Raw genomic sequence first — 25653 nt, forward strand, 5'->3', positions numbered from 1 at the left:
CACCTGTGATATTTCAAAATTGTGTCAATTGTATCACAATTTTGAAATATGACTCGTGCTATTTATGCCAAATATCACCACAAATCATGCAGTTACCTATACTTATACAGTTGTTTCTCTATTTCCGTGGGTTTTAATACAACTAAAAGAAAATAAGAATTAACTAGTATTACATATCGGCTTGGCAAACTACTGATAAAAGAAGAGTGCTCGGCAACTCTTTTAGTATATTTAGCGTTCTTTTGAAATTTTACTTATTTATAATGCGTCACTTCCAGAGTAAAAGGAAATTTCCTTTGACTGGCTTTCCTTATTAAGCTGTAAGCTACACGAAACAATCCACCGAATGTTGTTGAAAGAGGTAGGTCTTGTTTGATCACCAATATACGGCTCTAAAATCTTCCCTCGTCGAACTTCAACATGTTTAAAACTGCTGCAAGTATGATGATGATGATGATACCTTTACTAAAGTGTCAAAACTGTAATAGCGGTGTATAACCACTAAGTGGGGACACTAAAATAAATTAAAAAAGAATAAATCAATTAATAAATTAATTAAAATTAAGAAAAACTATGTACAGTATAAGCAAGTGAGAAATTCGAGAGAACTATATACGATATGTACAAATGTATCCACTATCTTATAAAAAATAAGAAATAAAAGATTAAGAAGTTCAAAGAGAGCAGTTAGAGCAGTTATTGTCATCTAATAGCATGCTAAGATCCACTTTTCTGATGTTATATTTGATGGAGGACAACGTGGAAGCTTTTTTCACGTTACTAGGAACAGAACTCCATACCTTTGGGCCCATATACCTGAGCGAGTGCTTTCCAAAGGAGACTGTGTTGAATCTGGTTATAGTGAAGTCATGATTGCGCAGTTCATACTTAATTGCAGGCTGTTCAAAGAGAGTGCTAATGTATGTTGGGCACATGTTTTTAACTTTATACATGAGAATAGCTACGTCCTGTAGTCGCCGGTTGTGTAGAGTAGATAGCCCAGCCATAGATAGTAATTTACCATAGGACGAATGTTTATCACAATATATATATAGCCCTAAGTGCTATTTCCTGGATACGCTCTAGTCGTCTATAATCACTAGCACGGCAAAAATGCCATATAAAATGACAGTAGGTTAAATACGGCAGAACAGCTGCCTTATATAACTGTAACTTAGTTTGTGTGGGTATAAGGTTCCTGAGCCTCATGAGAACGCTTACCCGCTGGGCGCTCTTCTTAGAGATACTACTTATATGTTCATCAAAACGAAGATTGTTATCAATACAGACACCTAATAGCTTGAGACATTCAGTGGATCTGACTTCATGATTGTCAATCATAATACTGTCCATAGACTTCCTTCCGCAACCAAGTGCCATTGTCTGGTACTTGTCTAAATTTCCCTTTAGTAAATTAGCTCTGTACCATGAAGATGCTGACTCAGCGCAAACAGCAAGATCATCATTCACATCAGAGAGGTGCTGCGAACGACATAAAACTGGTGGTCATCTGCATACATATTCATGTTCGCGTCAACAGTATAAGTCAAATCGTTTTGGAAGATGTTCCAGATGAGAGGTCCAAATGCAGAACCCTGTGGGCATCCCCAGGTCACCCTCTGCCACTCGCTTACTACAGATCCTAGCTTGACCCTGTTATAACGGTCTGTGAAGTAGGAGTCCATCAATCGCAAACTTCTTTCCTCAATTGCAACACCATAAGCTTTAAGTTTTGCAAGTGTAAGTGGATGGTAAAGTGAATCGAAGGCTTTGCTCATGTCCGTGGAGAGGACACCCACAACGTTATGCTCATCCAGAGCGAATTTCCAATTCTCAAAGACAAGAGAGCTGTCTCACAGCTATTGTTTTTCCTGTAAGCTGTTAGTTTGTCGCACAGTTTGTTATTAAAACCATAACTGAGTTGCTTGCTGAGTACTTGTTCAAAGAGTTTGGTTACAGTAACTTGTACAGTTATGGGTCTGTAGTTTCCCTTTTCATGGGGATCTTCCTTCTTAAAAACGGGTGTCCATTCACTCCTTTTCCATCCCAAGGGCCACTCTCCGAGGGTTATACATGAATTAAATAGTAACGTCAATGGATTTGTTAGCTCAGTAGCTCCAAGCTTGAGCGCCATGGGAGGGATGCCATCCCAGCCTGTACTCTTCCTTACATTGACGTTTTGCATTTCCATTTTGATTGCAATTTTATTCTCAAGATTGCAAAACGAAGTGAGTTTCAGATTTATAGCAGATTTAATTTTTTCAAAAAAAATAATTCGTTAATTTTTAAAGCAAATCCTCGTCTCCACTGGAAAATTTACAAGACAGAATCCAAATTATTCGATAGCGGACTGAATGGCGTAATCCTTAGCAAATTTTACGTTTGAGAGCAGTTAGCTGTATGGCATTTACGAATCAGTATAATGTGCAAGATTCCCTCCCAAGAAGTCACAAAATCCATCTATCTGTGATACGTATACTGGACACAATGTTTGCGGCACTACGAGAAAGAAAAATGAAAAGAAATTGTTTCGTGAGAGGAAAAAAAACCCTGTTTGATAAGGGTCAATTTTATTGAATTTCGCTGCTTTCCAATTATCGCTAAATCCGTCAGGGATATTGTTAACTCCGGAAAAGAACAAAATATACATGTATATGAAACAAAAATAGATTTTGTCTTGTTTGCCCAGATTTGGCAATCATTCAAGCATTTCTTTTGCTAAGTTTTGAAAATAAAACTCCAGTCGTTTAATTCAGGTAATCGTTAGCTATTCCTTTTGATTTGAAATTTCTAAAAAAAAAAGACAAAGTGCAAGATACTATGACAAAAACAAAGTCACAAAATAGATGATGCACACCGGATAAGGATATAATTTCAACAGATGCCACTTAGGGCCATCGGCATGGCATAGTGTTACAAAAATCAAACAGCTCAGATTTACATAAGAAAATTTCGGGAGAGCCAAAAAGAGAAATTGAAATTAAAAGAATAACAGTAATTGATGGAGCCGTGTTTTTGTCATATTTAATTTGGCTTCATTGTAGTAAATATATATAACAAGATCATATCTGGACACAAAAAGCAATAATCTGCAGCTTCAAACGATTTCCACAAAAATGGATTCAGTATCAAATATAAGATTCGACTTAAACTCTACAACCAATTTTACATTCAATTCATCATTTTTACTGCCACCAGATAACGTTTTAGAGAATGCCTACGAAATATTCTTCAAGTTTGCTTTTGGTTCCGCAATCTACATGTTCATCGCTTCATTTTTATCCATCATCGCAAATGGTTTGTTGCTCCTGGTGTTTTTGTTCGATCCTTTGAAGATCTTCAGGAAAGCTACAACTTATTTCCTCGTAGGTCTTTCTATTGCCGATATTTTAACAGCCACGACACAGCAACCTATGTATGCTACATGTTTCACTATGATATACATTAAACATCGTGACACTGGTAAGACATGTCAAACTCTCATCACCGTCGGTCAACATATATCTCTGGTTGCAATGAATTGTTCCTTTATAATCGTGCTTTCATTCACCATCGCGCAATTCATTGTGGTAATTTCTCCTCTAAAGTACGCACAGAAAGTTACGAAATGTCGCGTGATTATTTGCATCATTGGAATATATGCATACGCCATATTGCTGACTCTGTTGCCTAAAATGGGGGTCCACAGAGACTCCTTATTAAAATTTGACACGATATTTCATTCTATAATTTTAACATATCTGATCATAATATTTTACGTTCTTTTATTCATCACTTTCAAGAAAAAGGCAGCCGTTTCAAGAAGTCTTCAAGAAGATCAGAGGACGGAGGGTAGAGGGAGGCGAACTTGTTTGGAGCGCAAGTTTATCGTTGTCAACTTTTTTCTGGTCGCCATTTTGTTTCTCTGTTCTCAGCCGGTCACTATTTTAGGGATGGTAAGTCTCTACTCCAGTGAGGATCCTAACAGTCCAGAATTTCTTATCGCCAGCCTCATCGTGGAAAACGTGCTTTACTTGAAATTCCTGCTGGACCCTTTTCTGTACGCATGGCGAATTCCAAAATATCGTCAGGCGCTCAAGATTATTCTGCGCTGGAGCCACAGTAAGAATAAGAAGCCTTGCCGAGGGTCAATGTTCAGTGATTGCGCCATTACTGAGTTAAGTTTGTCACGTGACACTGTGATCACTCTCGATTTCAAAGCTATTTCTCAGTGACAAGCGACGGGATGGAATCTTAAGGCGACAACTTTTCCGGAATATTTCTTGCGATAGGAGGTACAACACCAACGACGGTCACGGTGGAAACAGACGACGCCTGAAACACTCTCTTGAAAATTATTTTGGCACCTTCTATCTGATTCACCCCAAAGTTTGATGGATCAATGGTCTTTAGATTCCAAAAAAGCGTGTGTTTTTTTGTTTTGTTTTTGTTTTTTGTTTTTTCGGTTTTAACGCTTTTTAGATTCTTTGCCACATTTTAAAGCAGTTTTTGTGAAAAGCTAATTGGGCTATAGCGGAAGAGAATAAGTAGGAATGAGCACTGCAATCCACCGATGCCGCGGAAGTAAATACGGGGGTGCATGGACTGGGATTTAGCTCACCGAACACCCAAACTGATTGAAAATTTCAGTGAAATCATAAGTTGTTGTTGTTCTTTGTAGTTTGGAGCGAGTAGCGCATGTGTATCTGATCTGGTGCAAAGCAAAACCACGCAAGCGAGAACTTCGCTTGAGGCTGAGTCCGTCAATTTTATCATGTCGATGCAGTACGAACTTATCTCTGGAACGAAACTCATTCCGGAATGAATGGCATTCCGGTATCATGTAAATGGCGTCTTGGTTATTTGGTTTGAAATCGCATAGCAATACTAGTACTTTTTCAACAAGTCTGAAATTGGAATTGATTTACTTGGTAATAAATAAAATCCGGTCAATTAGCGAACTTGTTTGTTTGTGTTATATTTCTGATTAAGTTTGAAGTTTCTCAACCTACCCCAACCCTCCCCCTCCCCACCCCCTTCTTCTTTCCTCCTATTCCCCATTCTCTCTGTCTGAGGGTTAAAAAGCCGACGGATTTCACTCAAATTATGATTAACCTGCAGGCTGAATACGTTTAAAGGGTTTATTTTTGCTTCCATTCCAGATGACTTTTTAAATTTTTATTATTATTATAATAATTATTATTATTTTTAATCAGAGGTACATTTGCTTAGTTTACGGCCGCTCTCCTTTTTTTCACCCTCCTTGTTGTTAGGTTGATATTTTTTTGATGATTAATTAGTTATGTTGTCTCCATCTAACTAGCTAGTACCTTCTATACTTGTGTCCGACTTAAGGCGTTTTAAATAGACCGTATTCAGGAATCGCTCATCTTGCTTTGGTATTCATTGCTTTGCAATATCTAAACATTTCATTAAAAGTAATAAGATATTCAGATGTATGTAACATTAACGTGGTCAAAAAATTACGTTACTAGAGATTTGTAAGAAAACACTTGAGTATTCGTACATTTGTATTTCGGAATACGATCAATCTATCGAACCCTTCAAATTCAAACTTCAGGGTAAAAAAAAGCATTCCAAGCATTCATCTCAATTCTTAAAGCAAAGGAATCTCCCCGGCGGGGAATCGAACCCCGGTCTCCCGCGTGACAGGCGGGGATACTCACCACTATACTACCGAGGAATTGGATGCGTTGAATGTAAGCTTAATGGTCCATGCAATGGGGAGACGTCCTCTATCACTTTAAAGCAGAACTTCAAGATCCTCTTAACTATAAACGCCAAACTTACCAACTTTAATTTCCTACAATGTGGGAACAATTTACCATGGATTTTTGAGAGGCATGTTTATCAAAAAGCATCTCCCTCCGCCCCCTGGTCGCAGGAAGCAAAAAAAGACCCGATTTGAATAGGAATTTATAACTTAGAATTCTCAGTTATTTTTGTTCATATCTGAAACTCTAAATAAAGGATATCAGATGGTTATATCAGCTAAGCTTGTTCTGGGTCATTTTTGACAACCCTGGAGTTAAACAAGATAATGTTTTATCCAAAATGTTTAAGTTGCAATCTGACAATTCTGACCAACCCAAAGACAGAAACTTAATATATAGGTATAGTGGTAAATTTTTTTGTTTGTTTGTCTGTTTTTCTTTTAATTTGTTCTAGTTTTGTTGTTGTTGTTGTTGTTGTTTGCCAATCCAGAGGCCATGAACTGAGGCTTTTCTTTTTTCTTCGTTAACAATGTGAACGAGAAAATTGTAAAGGGCGACTGCATATTTGTTAGTAACTTTATTAATCAGTACTATGGGGTCATCTTCAGAATCTTCAGAGCCGCGCTCCCCCCTCAGCAATAGTGACTTTACGATCCCACGAGGCGACGGCAACGAGAACGTTAAAAACAACAATAGGTGTGCGGTAGGCAAAACAACAACTTTGCACGTACATCGCACTTTTCTATGCATTTCCTTGCCGTTTTTGCACAACTACGACGTGAAATTGCCTAATTTCACTTTCTATGGAGAACGAAAACAAGCCACGACGAAATTTTATTCTCTTTTTAAACTTGAATATGTTTCTTAAAAATTCAACTCCGGTAGCGTTCGCTTACATTTGACAAAGTAAGTGAGCTGGAATAATCGCGATAAAGACCAAAAGAACGCAAATTCGTTTTTGAAGCGACGTTTTAAATGAGACTTGACCTGCTTGACAGTAGCTGTATTTTCATTTTGTGGCGGTAGTACAAGAACACGGTAATTTTACAATGTAAAACTTAACTGGAATGAAAAAAGGCTTCAGTTGGGGGCCTGCAGTCTGTCGACAAAGAAATTTCGAGATGCTGAGTAAATTTTCACGCATGAATATACCTGTCCAAATTTTGACTAAGCGGGAAGGGGGACTAGGTTGTTCCTGGAGAGTGACCAAAGCCGTGACTAAAAAGTAAGGCGTTTGAAATTTATTTCGAAAAATTTTGTTCTAAGGCGACCACAACAAAATTTAATCTAGATTTTTAATCCAGTAACTCAGTTGGTTTCCCCTAAATGGTTAACTTTGCGCCAAAACGAAACGCGACATATATGTCTGGGACTCCCTTCCCTACCCTACTGAGTTTTTTACCCCTACCCCAGAGTCTGTAGTTGCTCCGCTAAAAATAAGGAATTAAGGAAAGTATAAGAACTATCCTTTTAAACTCAAAAAAACGTAAATACCGGTTTTTTTTTCAGTTAGAGGCCAATTTTAAAAGTGATTTTCGAAACATTTTAACCCCCTTTAATATTTTCACGTGCAACAATTGGAAGATTGGGGAACCATTATTTTTCCGGTAATGTACGTAGGAGCTGCTCGTAAGGTGTTTCCTAATTGGTCGCAGAAAAAAAAAATGGTTATTCATGATTATTTCCCATTGTTTCACGGTTATGATATCGAACCAATTGGCTTTTAGGGTTCCTTTTTATAGGTTTCCAAATTACTTGCGTATGTTGTGCTTGAAAATGGCGCATGTTGGGCGAGTGGCTTATTCTGTTTCGAGCCCATGTTGGTCAGGCATGCAAACTTGTAATTTCAACTATAATTTCCATGGGAAAACAAAAAAGGTTTTTATCAAAACAAGGCCAACCTCGGCCTCGCACTCAATTGAAGGCTAGGGTACTAACTAAACAACTGAAAAATGGTCTGCTTGAGGCTACATTACTCGGTCCATTACTACCGCCTCCAATTCTTCCAGTTGTTATTTTGACACTGTAAAAGATGTTTTTCCTTCGCAAATTTGGGCAATACCACTCTAGCCTCATCTTTATTCATCCTCCTTCTTTATCTTTTATAGATTCAAAACAAAGGAAACAAATAAACAGTAGAGAATTTGAAAAAAAAAATGAAGAAATGATCGTCGCAGTGAACGCAAGTTAAGCAATTGCGTAAAGAAGCCTGAAAAAAAAAAATTCAGGACTTCAACGGGCTTTGAACCCGTGACCTCGCGATTACCGGTGCGATGCTCTACCAACTGAGCTATGAAGCCACCGTGAAAGAAATGAGTGTTAATGATATATGAAATAAATCATATACGAACTGCGGAAATGAAATGAAAATGAAGAAATGATCGTCGCAGTGATCGTTCACTGCGACGATCTTTTCTTCATTTTCATTCATTTCAGCAGTTCATATATGATTTTTTCATGTATCATTAACACAGTAGAAAATTTGGTAACTGTTGTTTCCGTAGTGTAGTGGTTATCACGTCCGCCTCACACGCGGAAGGTCGCCAGTTCAAATCTGGCCGGAAACACTTTACTTTTTTCTTAAAATTAGGAAAATCAGTACAAATTAGTTAACCATGAGGAGATGGGTTTTGACTAAATAACAGTTAAATTTTAATTTAATAAAGTTGAATTACTTACTTTGAAGTACTCTTTTGTCCTTTCTAATCATTTCTGCAGATCGACTTCTGAATCAAAACAAAGCATGTTTCCAGGCCATAGCACAAGAAATATACGGCAGAAATGACCAGAAACGACAAGAGACTGCTTCAATGTAACCTTTATTTAGTCGAAACTCATATTTCCCTATAGCTCATGGTGAAAGCCGAACTAAGAGAGACCAGGAGCCCAGGAGAGACAAATTGGTATTTCGCTATTGAAGTTTGAGCCTGTGCATGGGCTATAGGACAACATGCAGTGGGCTTCGACTAAATTAAATTTAAATTTTTATTTAATAAACTTGTATGTAGCGTTTAGGTGGTGAAAAAATTACGCAGTTTTGTATTCTTATTCTAGAGTACGATGAATCAAACGCACCCTTCAAATCAAACGTTCAAGGTTAAGAAAAAAAGCATTTCAAGCATTTATCTAAATCCGAAAACCAAAAGGAAATCTCCCCGGCTGGGAATCGAACCCCTGTCTCCTGCGTGACAGGCGGGGATACTCACCACAATACTACCGAGGAATTGAGTGCGTTAGATTGAGGCTTGATGGGTTTCAAGATCGTCTTAACTATGATCGTCGAACTTAGTATACCCCTTTTCCTATAATGTGGGAACAATTTACAACGGTTTTTTTGACAGGCATTCTGACCATCGAAACTCGAAGACAGAAACGTATAGTTAAAGTATAGTGGAAAAAGTTTCCTGTCAAAAATCCGTGGCAAACTGTTCCCACATTATAGGAAAAAGAGGTACGTTTGGCGGTCATAGTTCAAGGAAGACATAGTTCACTTTAAAATGAGATGGGGTGTTTCCCCATTACATAATCCATTACGTTTAACACATCCAATTCCTCGGTAGTATAGTGGTGAGGATCCCCGCCTGTCGGGATACCGGGGTTCGACTCCCCGCCGAAATAAATGTATGGAATGCTTTTTTTTCTTAATTTTGACCCTGAAGTTTGATATGAAGGGTGCGTTTGATAGATCGTATTCCTTAATAAGACTGTGCTTAAAATTTCCCTTACAAATCTCCTCTAGCGTAATTGTTTGACCACGTCAACGCTACATAAAGTTCATTAAATAAAAATGTAACTTTAGCTAAGGCCTTATGCATGTTTTCTATAGTCCATGGACAAGCCTAGACTTCAATAGCGAAATACCACTTTGTCTCTTCTGGGCTCCTGGTCTCTCCTAGTTCGGCTCTCACCATGCTCTCACCGTTAAGTACTTTCTCTACTTATTTGTTTCAAGGAAAGAAAAAAGTAAAATGTTTCCGGCCAGATTTGAACTGGCGACCTTCTGCGTGTTAGGCGGACTTGATAATAGGGAGTTTAAGATACGCCGACTACGGACTACGACCACGGTTAAACATGCTACTGCGTATGATCAAAACCACTTGACTGTTCATTTTTCCCACGTAGTCTTGCGGCCACGGTGAGTTGTTGAGCTGTTTCGCGTAGTCGGGACTACGGAGAACATTTTACTCCTATTTTGCCGTCTCGGTAATTCAAGAATCTCGTCTTTTCGTAAAAAAGTTTTCAATTCACCTGCTTTAAGTGAGAGGGAAGCGAAATATGTAAGTTGTGTCTAATTCCTGCTCAGATTTACGCATTTAATCAACTGTTGTGACTACACTTTTATCTAGCTAAGCTCATATTTAAATACGCTTAGCTGTTTACACGCAGAATTCAGATTGACATCCGAGGAGAAGAGAAATCATGCAGGTAATTTACGTTCTCTTCGCACTTGAAAAGTTTCAATTTTTGTTCGAACTGATTATTGTGTCTTTCTACTTGTGTAACCTTTGTTTATGCGAGTTTTTGTATAGCTTTTGCTGAATGAAAATGATCGATGTAAACATCTTCGAGACAATCGAAACTCGGCATTTCAATACTTCAAACTACATCAGATCAGTAGTCGGAGAAGTCCATCTTCTGAATCTAATAAATTATGAGCTATTACTATTTCTGTCTATTTCTTTAATATTTGACATAAGCACTCATGGGCTAAAAAAAATAAAACCTGTGTAACCAAAACTTTTTTCACCAATTTCACCCGACGTAATTGCTTCCTTCAAGTATGGAAGAATTTGTTCATTGTTCTAAAGATAAGATCACATGGAAAACTGACTTGCATTTTTGTGAACTGTGATAAACACAAGAAAATCTTTGCGTATTGTTTCCCTCTCCGCCTCTTCTCTCGTAGTCTACAAACAAAGGACAACGCTCGTCCAGCCGTAGTTCGTAGTCCGTAGTCTCCGTATCTTAAACTCCCTAACCCCTACACTACGGAAACCACTGTTCACAAATTTTATACCGTTTATTTGTTTTGTTTGTTTTGAATCTTTGTGAGATAATACAGAAGCCGGATGGATAAAGATAAGGCTAAAGGGGTATTGCGCAAATTTGCGAAGGAAAAACATATTTTACAAGCAGTGTCAAAATAACAATAGGAAGAATTGCGAGGCGGTAATAATGGGCCGAGTAATGTAGCCTCAAGAATAGATCATTTTTCAGTTGTTCGGTTAGTAACCTAGCCTTCAATTGAGTGTGAGGCCAAGGTTGACCTTGTTTTGATACAAACCTTTTTTGTCTTGATCTTGTGTTCTTATGGAAATTATAGTTGAAAAATACAAGTTTCCATAAGAACAACAAGGTCTCGAAACAATACGTCACTCGCCCAAGATGCGCCATAGTTTCAAGCACACCATGTACAAGTAATTTTTAACCCTAAATAAAATTGTTCTTATTCACCAAATTTCAAAATTAAAACTTATTCCGTTACGGGAAAGCCCAATCTTTGATCCACTTGTCGTACATGAAAATGTAAAAGGCGGTTGACAATGTTTTGAATACCACTTTTAAAGTTGGGCTTCACACTGAAAAATATCGATTTTTCCGTATTTTCGAGTTTACAAAGATATTTCTTACACTTGCCTGATTTCCTTCTTTCTAGCAAAGCGTCCGCGCCCGCGAAGCGCACGCAGCGGAAGCCCCATACGGAAAAGGAAATTGATCCATTATTGATCCATTAAAAAAGAAGTCCAAAGCAAAGCTGATCATAACAACGTATATTGCTTTTTCAAAACAATATTTCTGCTGGCCTTACCTGCAGCCTTCTTCAATAAACCTGACAACATGCAGGATCGTCGCCCCGGTTTTTGCAGTTAATTTCTTTTTCAAATCTTGTCGATGCCAGAAAATTTGGTTATGACAACACCGTACTCCGTCTATCCGTACAGACTCTGGGGTAGAGTTAAAAAAATCTCAGTAGGGTGGGGAAGGGAGTTTCAGACATATGTATGTTGCATTTCGTTTTGGCGCAAAAAAAAAAACAAACAAACAAACAAAGCAAAACAAAAAGACATTTAAAAAAACATTTAGAGGCAAAAAAAAAAAACATTTAGAGGCAACCAACAGGGTTGCTGGAGTAAATTTGTTGTGTTCGCCTTAGAACAAAATTTTCGGAAATAAATTTCTAAGGCCTTAGCTTACTTTGCTTAGTCACGGTTTTGGTTACACCCCAGGAACAACCTAGTCCCCCTTCCCTCTCGGTCAAAATTTGGACAATGAATTCTTGCGTGAACATTTACTGAGCAGCTAGAAATTTGTCTATCGACAACTGAAGCCTTTTTTATCCCAGTTTTCGCTTCTTATGCATCCTTTTATGCTCAGATCAAGTTTTGTTCCTCGACTTCTACGGGTTTTAAGCGGTGGATTTTTGAAAACCGGGTTAGCAAAATAATCAACAAAATCTGCTACTTGGCAATTTAAAACAATAAAACTTTAATTCAAAGGCCGATTAAAAGCCTTTATCTGACTGCAGGCAGTAGGCAGTAGGTTAGTAGTCGCTAGAAGCATTACAACGCGTCCAAATTTCAAATGACGCAAATTTTAGAACATGTATTTAGCATTCTGACTTCGTGAAATTTCAAACTGGTGTTATTTTAGTCTTGAAATTTTAAAGTTTTGTGAACTGCAGCAAAAAGTTGCCAGGTTAAGGCTTACATAAGAACTTAAATAGTTAGCAAACACGATTTTTTTCACGGTGCGATAAACGACAGGGTTTCGCCCGAAATAGACAACAAACTGAATGAGACATACTACACAAATTATCACTTTGATTTCGTATCTGCAAAAACCTGCCTTTTGGTTCAAAGCCATTAGAGCCCGCTGAAACTAGACCTAGATCCAATTTCCGAGAGTTGCTTTTCCAAGGTACAATCAGCTGACCTAAACGCTGAAGAAATGTTCTTGCTTATGGCTGGCACAGAATATTTTAGCGAAACAGCTCAACCACAATCACACACGAGTTTCGCGGCACTGACAAGACTATCCATAACCAAGCATAATCTTCTGACGTATAACACAAGCCAAAGATCATCGAATAACTTGGAAAAACTCAGCCTACTGGCAGATACAAACCTCTGGACTTTTCTCTTACACTCGTCTTAATCAAGTTGCAAGATTTAGAGTCATACGGTCGGCAGAGCAGCGCAGATCCGGACTTCACACCAGAAAAAAAACAAAGTCTTACATGGTCTGGGGCGAAGTTCACCGGCAATTTTGCTCTCGTCTAATTCATTTGACTCCTAAGAGCCTGTCCCCGACGCCTTTCTGTCTTCTTGTGGCTTAAATCATACAAAGTGCTTATTTATTTGTTATTTTTCATATAAAGTACAAAAAATACCATTTCTCGTGTTTTCAACCAGATTTCTAATTCTTGGTAAAAACCAAAATGGCGGCCATTATTGGTGACGTCAAAGGTCTCCAGCAGCACCACAAAAATAATTGAGGGTTTTTCCTGACGGGCAGCAGACACACAATCCAAGCTTAAATTAGTGATGATATCTGTATTGAGAGTCGTTGGCAATTAATAAACATGGGTTCGGGATGAAGTGCTCCCATACAGGTCACACTTTGCCCCATAGACTCTTGTTACTCCTTAAACCGGGGAATTAGACATCTAGAGAGGTCTTTCCACCGCTCCAGTACCCAAGGGGGATTATCATCTCCACTCACAACCTTGGGGGATTATCAACCCCTAGAGAGGATTATCACCTAGCTTCTCACTATCCTGGGGGATTATCACCCCCAAGAGAGGATTATCACCTCTCACTATCCTGGGGGATTATCACTCCCTAGAGAGGATTATCACCTCTCCCCTTGTAGATTTCGGACTGTTACACCAATATGTAGAGAAAAGTGACCTGCTGTCCATATTTGGAGTACTTCATCCCTTACCCCTTTTTCCCCATAATAATTCTGGTCTAGAGGTTGATAGAAATTCCTGTTAAAAAACCCTTTGTAAATTGTTCCCACTTTCTCTAGGAAAAGGGGTAAGTTCGACGGTCATAGTTAAGACGATCTTGAAGTTATCTTACTTTAAAGTAAGATGGGGCGTTTCCCCATTCATAACCCTAAGCCTAAATCTAACGCATTCAGTTCCTTGGTAGTATAGTGGTGAGTATCCCCGCCTGTCACGCGGGAGACCGGGGTTCGATTCCCCGCCGGGGAGATTCTTTTGGTTTTCGGATTAAGATGAATGCTTGAAATGCATTTTTTTTTAACCTTGAACGTTTGATTTGAAGGGTGCGTTTGCTTCATCGTATTCTAGAATAAGAATACGAAAATGGATAATTTTTTCACCACGTAAACGCTACATCCAAGTTTATGAAATAAAAATTTAACTTTAATTTAGTCGAAACCCAAGGCATGTTTTCCTATAACCCATGCACAGGCCCAGACTTCAATAGCAAAGTACCAATTTGTCTCTCCTGGGCTCCTGGTCTCCCTTACCCTGTTTGCCTCATAAAATCTGCCTAATCACTTTTCTTAAATTTCTCTAGGGACGACTGCGATACTCAGGAGAATTTTAAAACAAAGGTTATACAATTATTAATTTTGGCCTGGAGAGAGGGTAAATTATTACAAGGTGTATTGTGGGAAATGCGGAAGTGCTGAATAGCTGGGAAAGATTTAAATTCAGCTTTTATTCTTAGATAGAAATTTGAAAAAAGATGCTTCGCTATGGATGCTGAAGATAGTGCTTAAAAAAGGAGAATGAGGTATCAATAAGCAGCACTTCTGAAACCATTGATGTAATTCTAAGCTAGTAACAATTTTTGTTGCTAGATGATTTTTGTTTCTTTGAGAGTGTACATAAATTTTAAAACATATATTTATATGTTGCAAACCTCCTTCATGAGTATAGAATAAAGCTCGTTATACTCCGCTGCACTCCATTGTGTTCTATTCCCATAACATGTATAGGCATATATGTATGTGAGTGACACTTTTATTTGCAACAAAACTCGATAAAACAAAATTTAGCATTAAGGAAACGTTACACCGTCATACCGTATCACTGTGCCAGGGGATTGATACGGTTGCGAACAGTTAATTTACCCTGACACAGGAAGCCAGGGACAGCTAATTCGTCACTGACAGGAAAAATAAAAAAAGAGAATCCAAGGACCCTGGGGAAGCAAGATTTTATTTATTTAGTGATTTTAATTTAATTATTGGTGGCAGTTGATCATTCACCTCTTCATGATTAGGCTGCAAGATGAATGTTTTGATGACACAGAGGTGATTACCTCGCCTTACAAGCCACTTCAAAACCCGTGAAAGGCTCTAGTAAAAACCATGCTCGTTAACCTACAAAGTAGTACCTTGCCAACAAGAAAAAGACATCAAGACTATCAAAATCATTGCGAGATTGAACTCTAACTTTTTAACCTGTGCCGGACCAAATCCTATAGTTAGCATTCAAATGAAACCTTTTACAAGGTGCTATCTATTTTTTTGGTGAATTTTTCACTTTGGACGCTATTAGAAGTAGAAACGGAAATTTATATTCTGAGGATGTGATCTAACTTTGACCCCATACCTAGAAACTCTAATCCTGGCTTAGGGCTGCAATTCAGTTTTCTTCACAAAACTATAACCTTATTCATAACTAAATCTAAGTTAATCCTTGCACAGGTCTAGCCTGCGAGTAAGCGCTCCTTTTTGTGGGATATCGTGAAAAGTAGACGCGCGAAAGGCACGCGAGAGGAGACGCGATGAAGCTAGTGATATCACATTCATCAAGTCTGAAGTTTTCAAAACCCTTGGCCCGAAGGGACTTGGTGTTAAATTCAAGTGTCAACAATGTTAGGACGACAGGAGATTGCTGTTGAGAAAATAAGAGGTTTGGTTGTTGAAAGAATCGATAAGGGAGTGGAGATTGAGCTTCCAAAGACATATTCAAGATCAAACATACCTTTCAGAAGAGACCAAATTCCTAGAAAGGAGACAGCAAATGAATGGCAACACCTTCAGAAGATCGCCGATAAGCTGTTTCCATATCAAAGTAGCATGGACGTAGGACTGCTGTTAGGCGGTAATTGTCCGAGAGGAATCAAGCCACGAGAAGTCATTCTCGGGAAAGGCGAAGGTCCCTATGCTGTTAGGACCTTGCTTGGTTGGGGCATTTATTGGTCCGGTGATCGTTCCCGCATCAAAAGACAAAGCTGCTGAAGTTGCCGACGATTTTGTAACATGTAACAGAGTTATGGCATACGAGAAAGGCAGCGATTGTTCAGCGGCAAACGCCACTAAAAAATAAATGTGCCTTCTCCTAAACTAACATTGCGTTTAATTGGCCTCGCCCAATGTGTCAAATGTGGGTGAATTCTCCTGAAGTGGATTTATTTAGGTTATGTTACACGATACGATTCGCAACGACGATTTTTAGCGCAACACAGCGTTGCGACATTGTTTCGAACAGTTACAACATTGTTCCAACATTCCAACGCTGTGTTGCGCTAAAAATCGTCGTTGCGAATCGTCCAGTGTAACATCACCTTCAAGGGCAGCATCCAAGTTCAAAAAGAGAGAAAATGTCGTTTTAGGAAGTTCCTAATTTCCGTCGAAGGAATAAACCAAACAGTTGTTTTGCTCATCAAAACCAATTAATTGTTGTTGAAGTTCTTGTTGTCGTCGTGGTTAGTTAGCTCTACTTATAATCCCAGAGTGAATGATGGAGTTTTGAAAGGCGGTCCTAACTTTTGGGTCTGTGGATGAACTCCTATGGTGTGACAATTCAAATGAAAGGCTCTGAGCAGCACTTTCCTGTGATACTGTTTATTATGCTGTACAAGCTAAAGGTGGTTCTAACTTTTTGAGTCTGTGAACAAACTCCTTTTGTGTGATCATTTAGACAAATGAAACATCTTTGGCTGTACTTTCACTTGGAACTTTAATTGTTTTTCAGCATTTTACAAAATGAAAATTGGAAATTTCGCTTAATTTTGAAATTCACCACTTTTGGGTTGAATAGCTTGAGAAAACAGCCACCATTTGGCGACGCCACCACTAAATGAAATGACGTCAGAGAAACGAGCGCAGAAATTCCATACCTATGACGCAGCACTACCCAGATCTGGGTAGTGTTTCTGATTGGTTGAAGCAAATCCCATGTGGCACGACCAATCAGAAGCACTACCCGGATCTGGGTAGTGATGCGTCATCAGTATGGAATTTCTGTGCTCATTTCTCAGAGGTCATTTCGCGGGAAAACCGGTGAGGGTTTTGTCTCGGAATGTCAGCTGTTTTTTCAGGCTAGAGATTGAAAAGTTTAGGACATAACTGTTTTCCTTATGTGTTGGGTTATTTTACATCATCGTTTGACTATCACCGAATTCAGTAGACCGTTCCATGTGGAGGTGTTCGTTTCGAAGAAGTGGCTGCTGGACTTCTTCAGCTCGGCAACACTTGTAACAAGAACACAATCCAAACCAGTCCTTCTTAAAGTTGGGTATATAATAGGCAAAAATGAAGGGATTGAATATCGAGTTCAAGAACTTCGTCATCTCCGAGGCAATCGTCAGTATCAGCACAACATCCGAGGGGGCATCATTCATGACGTCATACGAGCGTAACATGGAGATTAGGACGTTGGGTCCCCAGCACAGGACCACGCCCAGAGATAAGACCCCTAACATGCGTGCCACCTTAAGCTTGGCGCCAGCGGTCTCATTACTGATGGTACCGTTGCTTTTATCTCTGTGGAGGTAGGCATAGGTGATGAAAAACAGGGTTACTATGACAATTAGAGGTGCCAGCAATGCCATGACAAAAAAGAGTGTCGAAGAGAGCTGTCCACCCCAATTTCTTAGATAATCGCACAGCTTGGGAACGCTGCAGTTTCTCAGTTCTTGGGTCACGTTTGAGCTCACTTCAGGGATTTCGGTGTAGAGGACACTCTGAGCGCTGTACATGACAGGTCCAGAGCAGATAGCTGCGTATAGCCATACAACGAGCAAGATTAAGAATGGGGTGCGGCGCGACATGATACCTTTTAAGGGAGAAGCCGCGTCACGGTACACGTCGACGGAGATGATAACAAGCGTGACAAAAAATGCCGCACCACAAATGGCAGAGAAGAAATGAAAGAGCTTGCAAGGAATGCCAGCCTGTTCTGTGGTATACACTGTACTTAGGTATATCAATGGCCCCACTGTAGTCGAGCGAAAAATCAAATCCACCACGGACAAGTGAAACACGAAAAAGTTCGACAAGTTCTTTAACACGCACTTGTTGCATATCATGATTCCACAGACTGTTGCATTAATGACGATTCCCAGGAAAATAAGAAAAAAGACCAATCCTTCGGAAATTCTGGCAATTTCTTTGACTGTGCTGCACGTCATTTGGAGCGAGTCGCCTTCGCTTAGTGGAGTTGTCATTTTTTTAAAAGGCAGTTGGAATAATTGAAGACAACCGCCAAGAGTATTTTCTGAGCACCAGTATTTCGTTCTCTTGAAGACGATTTCCGTATTTCCGTTCTGAACTCTACAGTATCTTCCGTCTGAAACCTAAAAATAGTAAGAAAAGAAAAGTTTACACAGGTTTATTATTAATAAATACATCGTTCAAGTTAAAAAGGAATAGTACATAGTACATAGTATATAGTAAATCACTATTCATTCTCCTCTGGAGTATGAATAGTGATGTACTGTTTACTATATTAAATTGACAAGCAAAGTTTCCGATACTTGAACTGGCAAGGAGCCCATAATCCGAAAATTCAGAAGTTGCTGGGGCAACGGGGGAGTGGGAGAAGAGACGGAAGGGGTGGGGAGAACGCTTGCTAGCTGTTAGCTCTCTATAGTGGAACCTCCACTAACGGCCACCTCTCCACAACGGCCAAGTTTATACATCGGTCACTTTTTTTGGCGGAGAGTCCATACATTGACTCTTGTTTAAACCTCTCTACAACCGCCACTTTCTTCTGTCCCCAAGGTGGCCCTTGCGGACGGGTTAAACTGTAAATAATATTTATTTTACTGAGAATTCTTTAAAAATAATACAAAATTCCACACAAAAAGGGGAGACCATGGTCACCTCTGACCACCCCTAAACCCACCCATGACGAGGTTGTTGTAGGGGGGGGGGGGGGGGGGTGGGGCAGAACACTTGCCAGCTATATAGTTACTATTTATTTTCCTAAGAATTCTTTAAAAATAGTACAAAATTCCACAGAAAAAGGAAGGGCTGTGGACAACCCCTAAATCCACCCATGACAAGTTTGTTGTAAACTGTGCCTGTAACGATTCACCCTGACAAGCAGAAGCTGCTCCTGGCTCTGGCACCGACGACCCTGCTCCCCAAATGGTATGCTAACTACAGCTTGTGTGTGACTGGGAAACCCGCACACAGGCTGTTCCATCACAGGCTACACACTCGCTAACTGACAACTATTATGGATACTTTTGTTATTTATCGAATCGCCACGAAAACAAACATGTAATTCTTTTAAAAGGAAAGCACTTAACTATGAACGAAATCGTGAGGAAAGAGACTAGGGACTTCTTTTAGATTAGTCACATCCACCCATAAACAAAAGCATCAGTTAAAGTCACGCAACGCTGCTTTGTCACACAATGATTCATCAGAAGTGCAAAGAAAACCTAAGCTTGGTCAAGCTTCACCCTTTAACTAGTCTCCCTCGCAGCCGTTTTTGTCTCGTCACGGGACGTTGCGTGACGAGACAAAAACGGCTGCGAGGGAGACTACCCCTTTACATTACGTCAACGTGATGAAGAAGTAAACAAACGAAAAAATAATAATGATAATTGCCCCCGCAGGGTTCCGGCCCGGAGGCCGGAACCCGAGGAGGCACCCTAATGTCCCCCGCGTAAAGAAGAAGTATCGTATTACTGTTAGTATATGCGAAGCTTTCCCGATTTGATGAAACTAGGCGCGCACGGTGGTCTTCACCGGCGAAAAATGTCTGATTGGTCGACGCGCAACCACGTGACTTTGCCAAATTCAAAATGGCGGCAATACCTCCATAGTTTGTTTATTTATATGAGTTGCAAATGCATATCGGATATTTTTAGAATAGCCTAAACTTTTTATTATCCTTTTTCACCTATTCCTGTGGGATTCGTTTCCTGCGATGCTCGCTATTTTGCCGGTTTACAGGATTCAACTTTGGATCACGAAGGACAACAATGTTTCAGAAAAAAGCAGGGTCACTAGAAAGAACGGCCTTTGTTCACAGCTCAATGCAGCGGATAAATAAGACACTATGGGTCCTTTGAAATTCCTTAGACACCTAGTAGGTATTATTTTTTTTTCCTTTACCGAAAAGGTAAAGCAAAAATATTTTTCGCCAGCAACACTTTCCAATTTATAAAAAAAGCTTGAACATGAGCCAAATGAACTTTAGTGTCTGCATTCAGTCTTTTCATTGAGAACGGGTGCAATTTTGATATCAAAACTTTAAAGCCGTCTTTGACCGAACAAGGTTTTTTTTCTTTTTTCTTTTCAATGGTTACTGTGCTTGATCTGAATAAGATGATGAATTTTTTAAAATTAGGGGAATACTATATTTGAAAGAAGAGAACTTTGATTTAAGTGTTAGTTAGAAAAAATACTGATTATATTTTATTTTTTTAGTACATAAACGCTAAAAAAGTGATGCATATAGTCTAAAGTGCTACAAAGGAGAAAAAACCCAGATCTTTCCATTAATAAATTTTATTGACAATGTCAGGGACATAAGCTTTCCTTGAGTACACATTTGTTCGTCAAAAAAATCTTGTTTGTGATGCTGCACTTTGTTTGATTCAGGATCAATCAATCTTTTCTGAAGAGAAATGAAAAGTAAAGTATGTTAACATGTCAGATACTTCAACACTGTCTTAGCCAACAACTAAGAAGAAACTGAACTTCATATCAAAAAACAAAGTGAAAACTACTTCATGGTGAAACAAAAACCCCTTCAAATATATATCACATTAAATTCATGCAAAATGGAGACCTGATGAGAAGTTTGTAGGAATAGAAACAAACAATAATAACAATGAAACTATGAAGGTAAAGCATTACAGTACAGTAATTTTAACTATGAGCGTTTTGATCATTCTTAGTGTACTGATGTATTAGCTAAATATGTACACTACAAAAAAAACAGTCAGTATTAAAACTATATTTCAACAAAGCATTTTGGAAAGTATTCTTAGAGTTGCTGTTTCTGAGGAATAGTACAGGGCTGTCAACAAAGGCAGGTAGCCAGCCAAAACCGCTGGCTAGTTGACCATCCTTCACTGGCTACTTTCATGTCCTCCTACCACAGGATCTAACAAAAAATAAGTACCATCGAATAAAATTGCAAAGCATCTGTTTCCCAGGTTTGAATCACGTTGAATGCATATTTAAACAGTAATTAGATCTGTGAAACATTAGAACGGTGCAATGTCGTGGAAGGTCTGGGACATTACTGAGACTCTAACAAATGCCTTTGGTGCGAGTTCCTACTATTATTTTATTATGAGCCTGCTACTTAAAAACTTTTTGACAGCCCTGATATTGCACAGTAAATAAACACTGTTGGATATACACACGCAAGCGGTCCATGACCATCATTTATGCTACCTATCCCTTAATCAAAAAACCTACAAATCGCCTTTTACCGACTTTTTCACCTGATTTTACATTAGATTTAGAATTGGTTGTTTTATGCTGAAAAGTTTGGTATTTTGATTACCGCTACAGTTTACATTGTAGAGCAGTCCCCTTTTGCTATGGCCCAAAGACTGGACACAGTGAACTCGAATGCTGTATTAGCCAATGAAGTAATTCTAAGATGCATTTATGCTGTAGTAGCTAATAACATAAGATGTAATGACCTGTGTTGTGTTCCTGTTTCTTTATGATTCGTTTTACAAGGGATTTGAATTAGAGATGGTTAACATTGCCAGTATCAAATGCTTGCTTGTCAACCGAGTTGGATGCGACGGTTACACCTCAAGATAACTATCTTATAAGCTAATACATTGTTACTACATGTACATCTAAATTATTATTAAATAATAATTTTATTAGCTAATACAGCGTTTGGGTTCTCTGTGGACAAAGGAAACTGTCTGCAATAATGAGCTGTCCATAAAGTGGTGCTTAATTTCATTTGCCAGCAGTTCTTTTTATCTTAATATTCCAGATGGTATATGAAACAACTTATTATTTGAAACTGGCTACAGTGTTGATGGGATGCTACAGTGTACAATAATACTTTGAAGGGTCTGCACTCTTATCAATCATAGTCAATGCCTCCTGTGAGCCAGCTCATGGATGAATTTGATACATATACAAAAGAAAATCCAACAGTCAACAATCAGAAAGATTTAATACTATGTGACCTCATGATGGAACTTAACAAAAGGAAATGTATATTTTTTTTAAGTTACATGTATTTTCTTACCCTTTTTTAAGTTATGTAAATAGGTCTTCTGTTGAAGAAAATGAAACGATGTCAAAATGTTTTGCTGTGCATGCATAAATCATGCAAGCATGAATTTGACAAAGGTTTGGAATTGAAAACTGGACAAGTTTGCACTTGATGTACCAAATTTCTCATCGGCTGAAACTAACAAGGATCATGTGCCAATTTTTGGCTCTAGCTGACATCTTAAATAAGAAAACCCATATTTTGGAAAGCATTTTTTGGCAAAACAAGAACTGATTATGCATATATATATTATAAAACTCAAAAGTACTCAATCACAATTAATAAATAAACAGTACAGGTAAACCCCCAATGCTAGCAATCTTCTGTGACCCAAAGAGGGCAAGTATGTTGGTGTAAAAAAAAAAAAAAAACTCCAAGGATTGCTCTACAGAGATATAACCATCCCTTTTCAGGGCTGTCATTAAGTTTTGAAACAGCCATAGCAAATGAAGATTCACCCAACACAGGTCCCAAAAATTTAAATTTAACATCAACAGGTCTTATGGGTTACGGCCCTTAATGACAGCTCTGCCTTTTTATTTTAGACAATTCTCAGTTTATGAAAAGCCAAAACATTTTTATTTAATCATTACATGTAGATCTCCTAATACACTTTTATACTTCTTTGGAACATAACCTGCTATTTTTCAAGATTATTTCACAAAAAAATAAGACTTTACATAATTATCACAAATATACCTGATCAGCATCTAATATAAAATTTTATTCTAATGTTGTAGTCAATTTTTTATTGCAGTTAATTTATAGTTTTCTGTTCTTTTTTGTGTATGGCAATGTATGCTAAAAATAAAAGAAAAAATAATAGTTATGCTGAGATACAAAATTAACTGTGCACAACATACACGTATACATAGATTAACAGCCAAAGAATTCTCAGTGAAATACAGAGGGGCAAATTATTATGGAACAATCCACCTGAAAACATTAATGCCATGGCTGATTAAACAAGATGTCTAAGTACAAGTACAGAATAACTTCCAGCAAACATTCAGGAAATAGTTTAAATTGTAATATAAGGTGCCAAACATGATAGGGCAATTTTTGTTCTCAGTTAAAAAAACAAACTTTGTGCACGCATAATGCATGTACGGTCTCTAGGGAAAATACTATTTTTTCACTTTCGATCGATCAAAATCGTGTCCCATTTGACACACATTCTAAAGAGAAAACGCGCTGATTTAGATTTAGCGGTCTTCCTATTTATAATTATAATAAAATTATTATTCTGTTGCTCAAACGGCCCTCCACCAGCTGTATCCTTCAATTTTCTCTTGTGTTGGACTGTGGGACGAGAAACTTTAACCTGAGGATAAAATGCCAGCGAAGCTTAATAAATAAAAATTCGAATGTTTGAGGATACACTGAACTAGACCTCCAGAGGGTCCCTGAACTTCAAAGATGCAAGTCGATATTTGGTAAAAACGGTCCACACGTTTAACACAACTGTCGCTTCCGTGCACAACGGTACAAGCGAATTTATATACATAACAAAGCCCAATAATTTTTCTTTCACTTCTTTACAATTTCCTGTTGTACCGATGTGCACGAAACTAACAGTAAGCATAGAAAGTCAAAATTACCCACCTTTTTGGCATGCCTTTCGCACCCATGCCGGCGATTGCAAAGCCAATATCTCCGACAAATAACCACCACTGGGTTTGTCCGCCGTTTCCAAGGCGCTACATTTTCTAGAGAAAACATTCCACTCAAAACTTTCACCAAAATGTTTTTTGATCTCTTACTATGGCAAGAAAACCACAACGCTATCACTGTCAAAAAAACAGCCATTACTTTTTTCATCTCAACCGGCATTTCTGCCTCAGAGCCAATGACATTGCCCGAAATAGATCACGTGTCATTTTTAGTAGAGCATGCGCAGACATTTTTCGCCGGTGAAACGGTGGTCCCCAGGGCGGATAAAGGTTGGGCGGTGAAACGAGCGCTCCGCTCTTCATTTAATGTGTGATGCGGAGTAGGACTGGCACGAGCGCTCTTTCCGCGCTTCCGGTGCGCTTGAAGGCCGGCGAAATTTTCCTTTTTGGAAACCGGAAATCCTATTTTCTTTCTGTAATTTCTGGCTACAATGTTAAATAGATAAATTCGTTTCATAACAATATCAATAAACAGTTTCATATGTTTGTGTCTGTACGTCTATAAGTCAAACTTGTTGGTCGTATAATGCCAAAATTTGAGTTTTATTTGAAAGTGTTGAATACCTCCCCCTTCCACTAAATATCACCTAATTGTCTTTCACCGTTTCGTTTGCAAAAGCTTAACACTTCTTAACCTCAATTTTTACATATGTTAAAGAGGGATAAATTTTATATAACATAACAAAAAATTAGATTGATATATATTGATATAGTGGCGTTGTACTTCTTCAAACTTTGCTTCTCGGGTGCAACGCGCCATGGCGATTCGCGCAATGCGTTGCAAATCCGGCAACCGCATGTAAACAAAATTTATTGAGGTTAGTTGAAAGGTTTTTTCTCCGTTTTTCTCTCTAAAACAAAACAAGGTAAACAGTAAAAACTGAGGGGAAACTAATTTTGAAGTTTCCAAGTAACAGAAAGACGTATGAGATGTTTTTTTCAAAATTAAAAAGAAGGATGATGGTGATTGAAATTAGCATAATTTCACCTTGCACGAGCTGCACGCATTTATAAAATACACGTCATCTACTGCTGTCTTTTAGTTTTGCTAAGAATGACATGGATGAGATTTTCCTTCGTGTTTTAGACAGTACTTAGTTGTTTTTGTTTAGGAATAACATCGACATTGGCGAGTAGCAGAACGAAAATATAATTCAGTGGTAGAGTAATGGAAGTAATAAAAGAAACCCTTTGAAAGAGATGTTTGTCTACTCCAACTAAACCTCTCGCAAAAAATAGCAACATTTGCCTCTCGGAGGCAGCGTACCAGCACAAAGGAACGAGGAAGAAGTGCAAGAAAACAAATCAAGCTGCCATAATTCAGTGACAGCGGCAGTGTCTAATGTACAAACCACATCGCAAGCCCTGACCGAAGTCGAAAACAAGCGACATTTCTAAGCAGAGTCCCAGTCCACTGCATCACACCTTTTTGCTCGGACGCGCTCGTTTCACCGCCCAACCTTTATCCGCCCTGGTGGTCCCGGTTAATTTTCAGCGCGTGCGCGTGGCTCAGCAACCGCGCAAACTGGGTTTGTCAACGAGTCGCATTCGCCGAATTGTGTCGCACACAAGCACAACAAGTGGCTCCAAATCCTCGTCCGGGAAGATTTTCCACCGAAACTCCTCTAGAGCGAGAACGCCGACTTCAAATTCAGCGTGAACAACGAAGGAGAAGACGTTAACAAGAAACCCCGGAGGAGAAGGAACATCGATGAGCACAGCGAAGGCAACGCCGACAACAACAGACAGAGGAACAGGAGATTGGAATCAAAGGAATTATGAT

General features: G+C 38.8%; 1 protein-coding gene, 1 long non-coding RNA gene and 3 other non-coding genes across 5 annotated transcripts; 2 read left to right on the plus strand and 3 right to left on the minus strand.

Moving 5' to 3' along the window:
- Positions 1-5611: 5611 nt before the first annotated feature.
- Positions 5612-5683, minus strand: Trnad-guc (transfer RNA aspartic acid (anticodon GUC)). The gene has a single exon. It is a non-coding gene; the product is annotated as a tRNA-Asp (tRNA).
- Positions 5684-8208: 2525 nt separating this feature from the next.
- On the plus strand, positions 8209-8281 carry Trnav-cac (transfer RNA valine (anticodon CAC)). Its single transcript has one exon. It is a non-coding gene; the product is annotated as a tRNA-Val (tRNA).
- Positions 8282-13860: 5579 nt separating this feature from the next.
- Positions 13861-13932, plus strand: Trnad-guc (transfer RNA aspartic acid (anticodon GUC)). The gene has a single exon. It is a non-coding gene; the product is annotated as a tRNA-Asp (tRNA).
- Positions 13933-16887: 2955 nt separating this feature from the next.
- LOC140922334 (neuropeptide FF receptor 2-like) lies at positions 16888-18148 on the minus strand. Its single transcript, XM_073372326.1, has one exon. It carries the CDS (start codon positions 18146-18148, stop codon positions 17075-17077), a length of 1074 nt encoding a protein of 357 aa, XP_073228427.1. The 3' UTR covers positions 16888-17074.
- Positions 18149-20431: 2283 nt separating this feature from the next.
- LOC140923167 (uncharacterized) lies at positions 20432-24093 on the minus strand. The gene is made up of 3 exons (XR_012164133.1): positions 23803-24093; positions 22171-22198; positions 20432-20556 (listed from the first exon to the last, which is right to left on the minus strand). It is a non-coding gene; the product is annotated as an uncharacterized lncRNA (long non-coding RNA).
- Positions 24094-25653: the final 1560 nt, after the last annotated feature.

Source organism: Porites lutea, chromosome 13 (genome assembly GCF_958299795.1).
Source record: "Porites lutea chromosome 13, jaPorLute2.1, whole genome shotgun sequence".
NCBI classification, from domain to species: Eukaryota; Metazoa; Cnidaria; class Anthozoa; order Scleractinia; family Poritidae; genus Porites; species Porites lutea.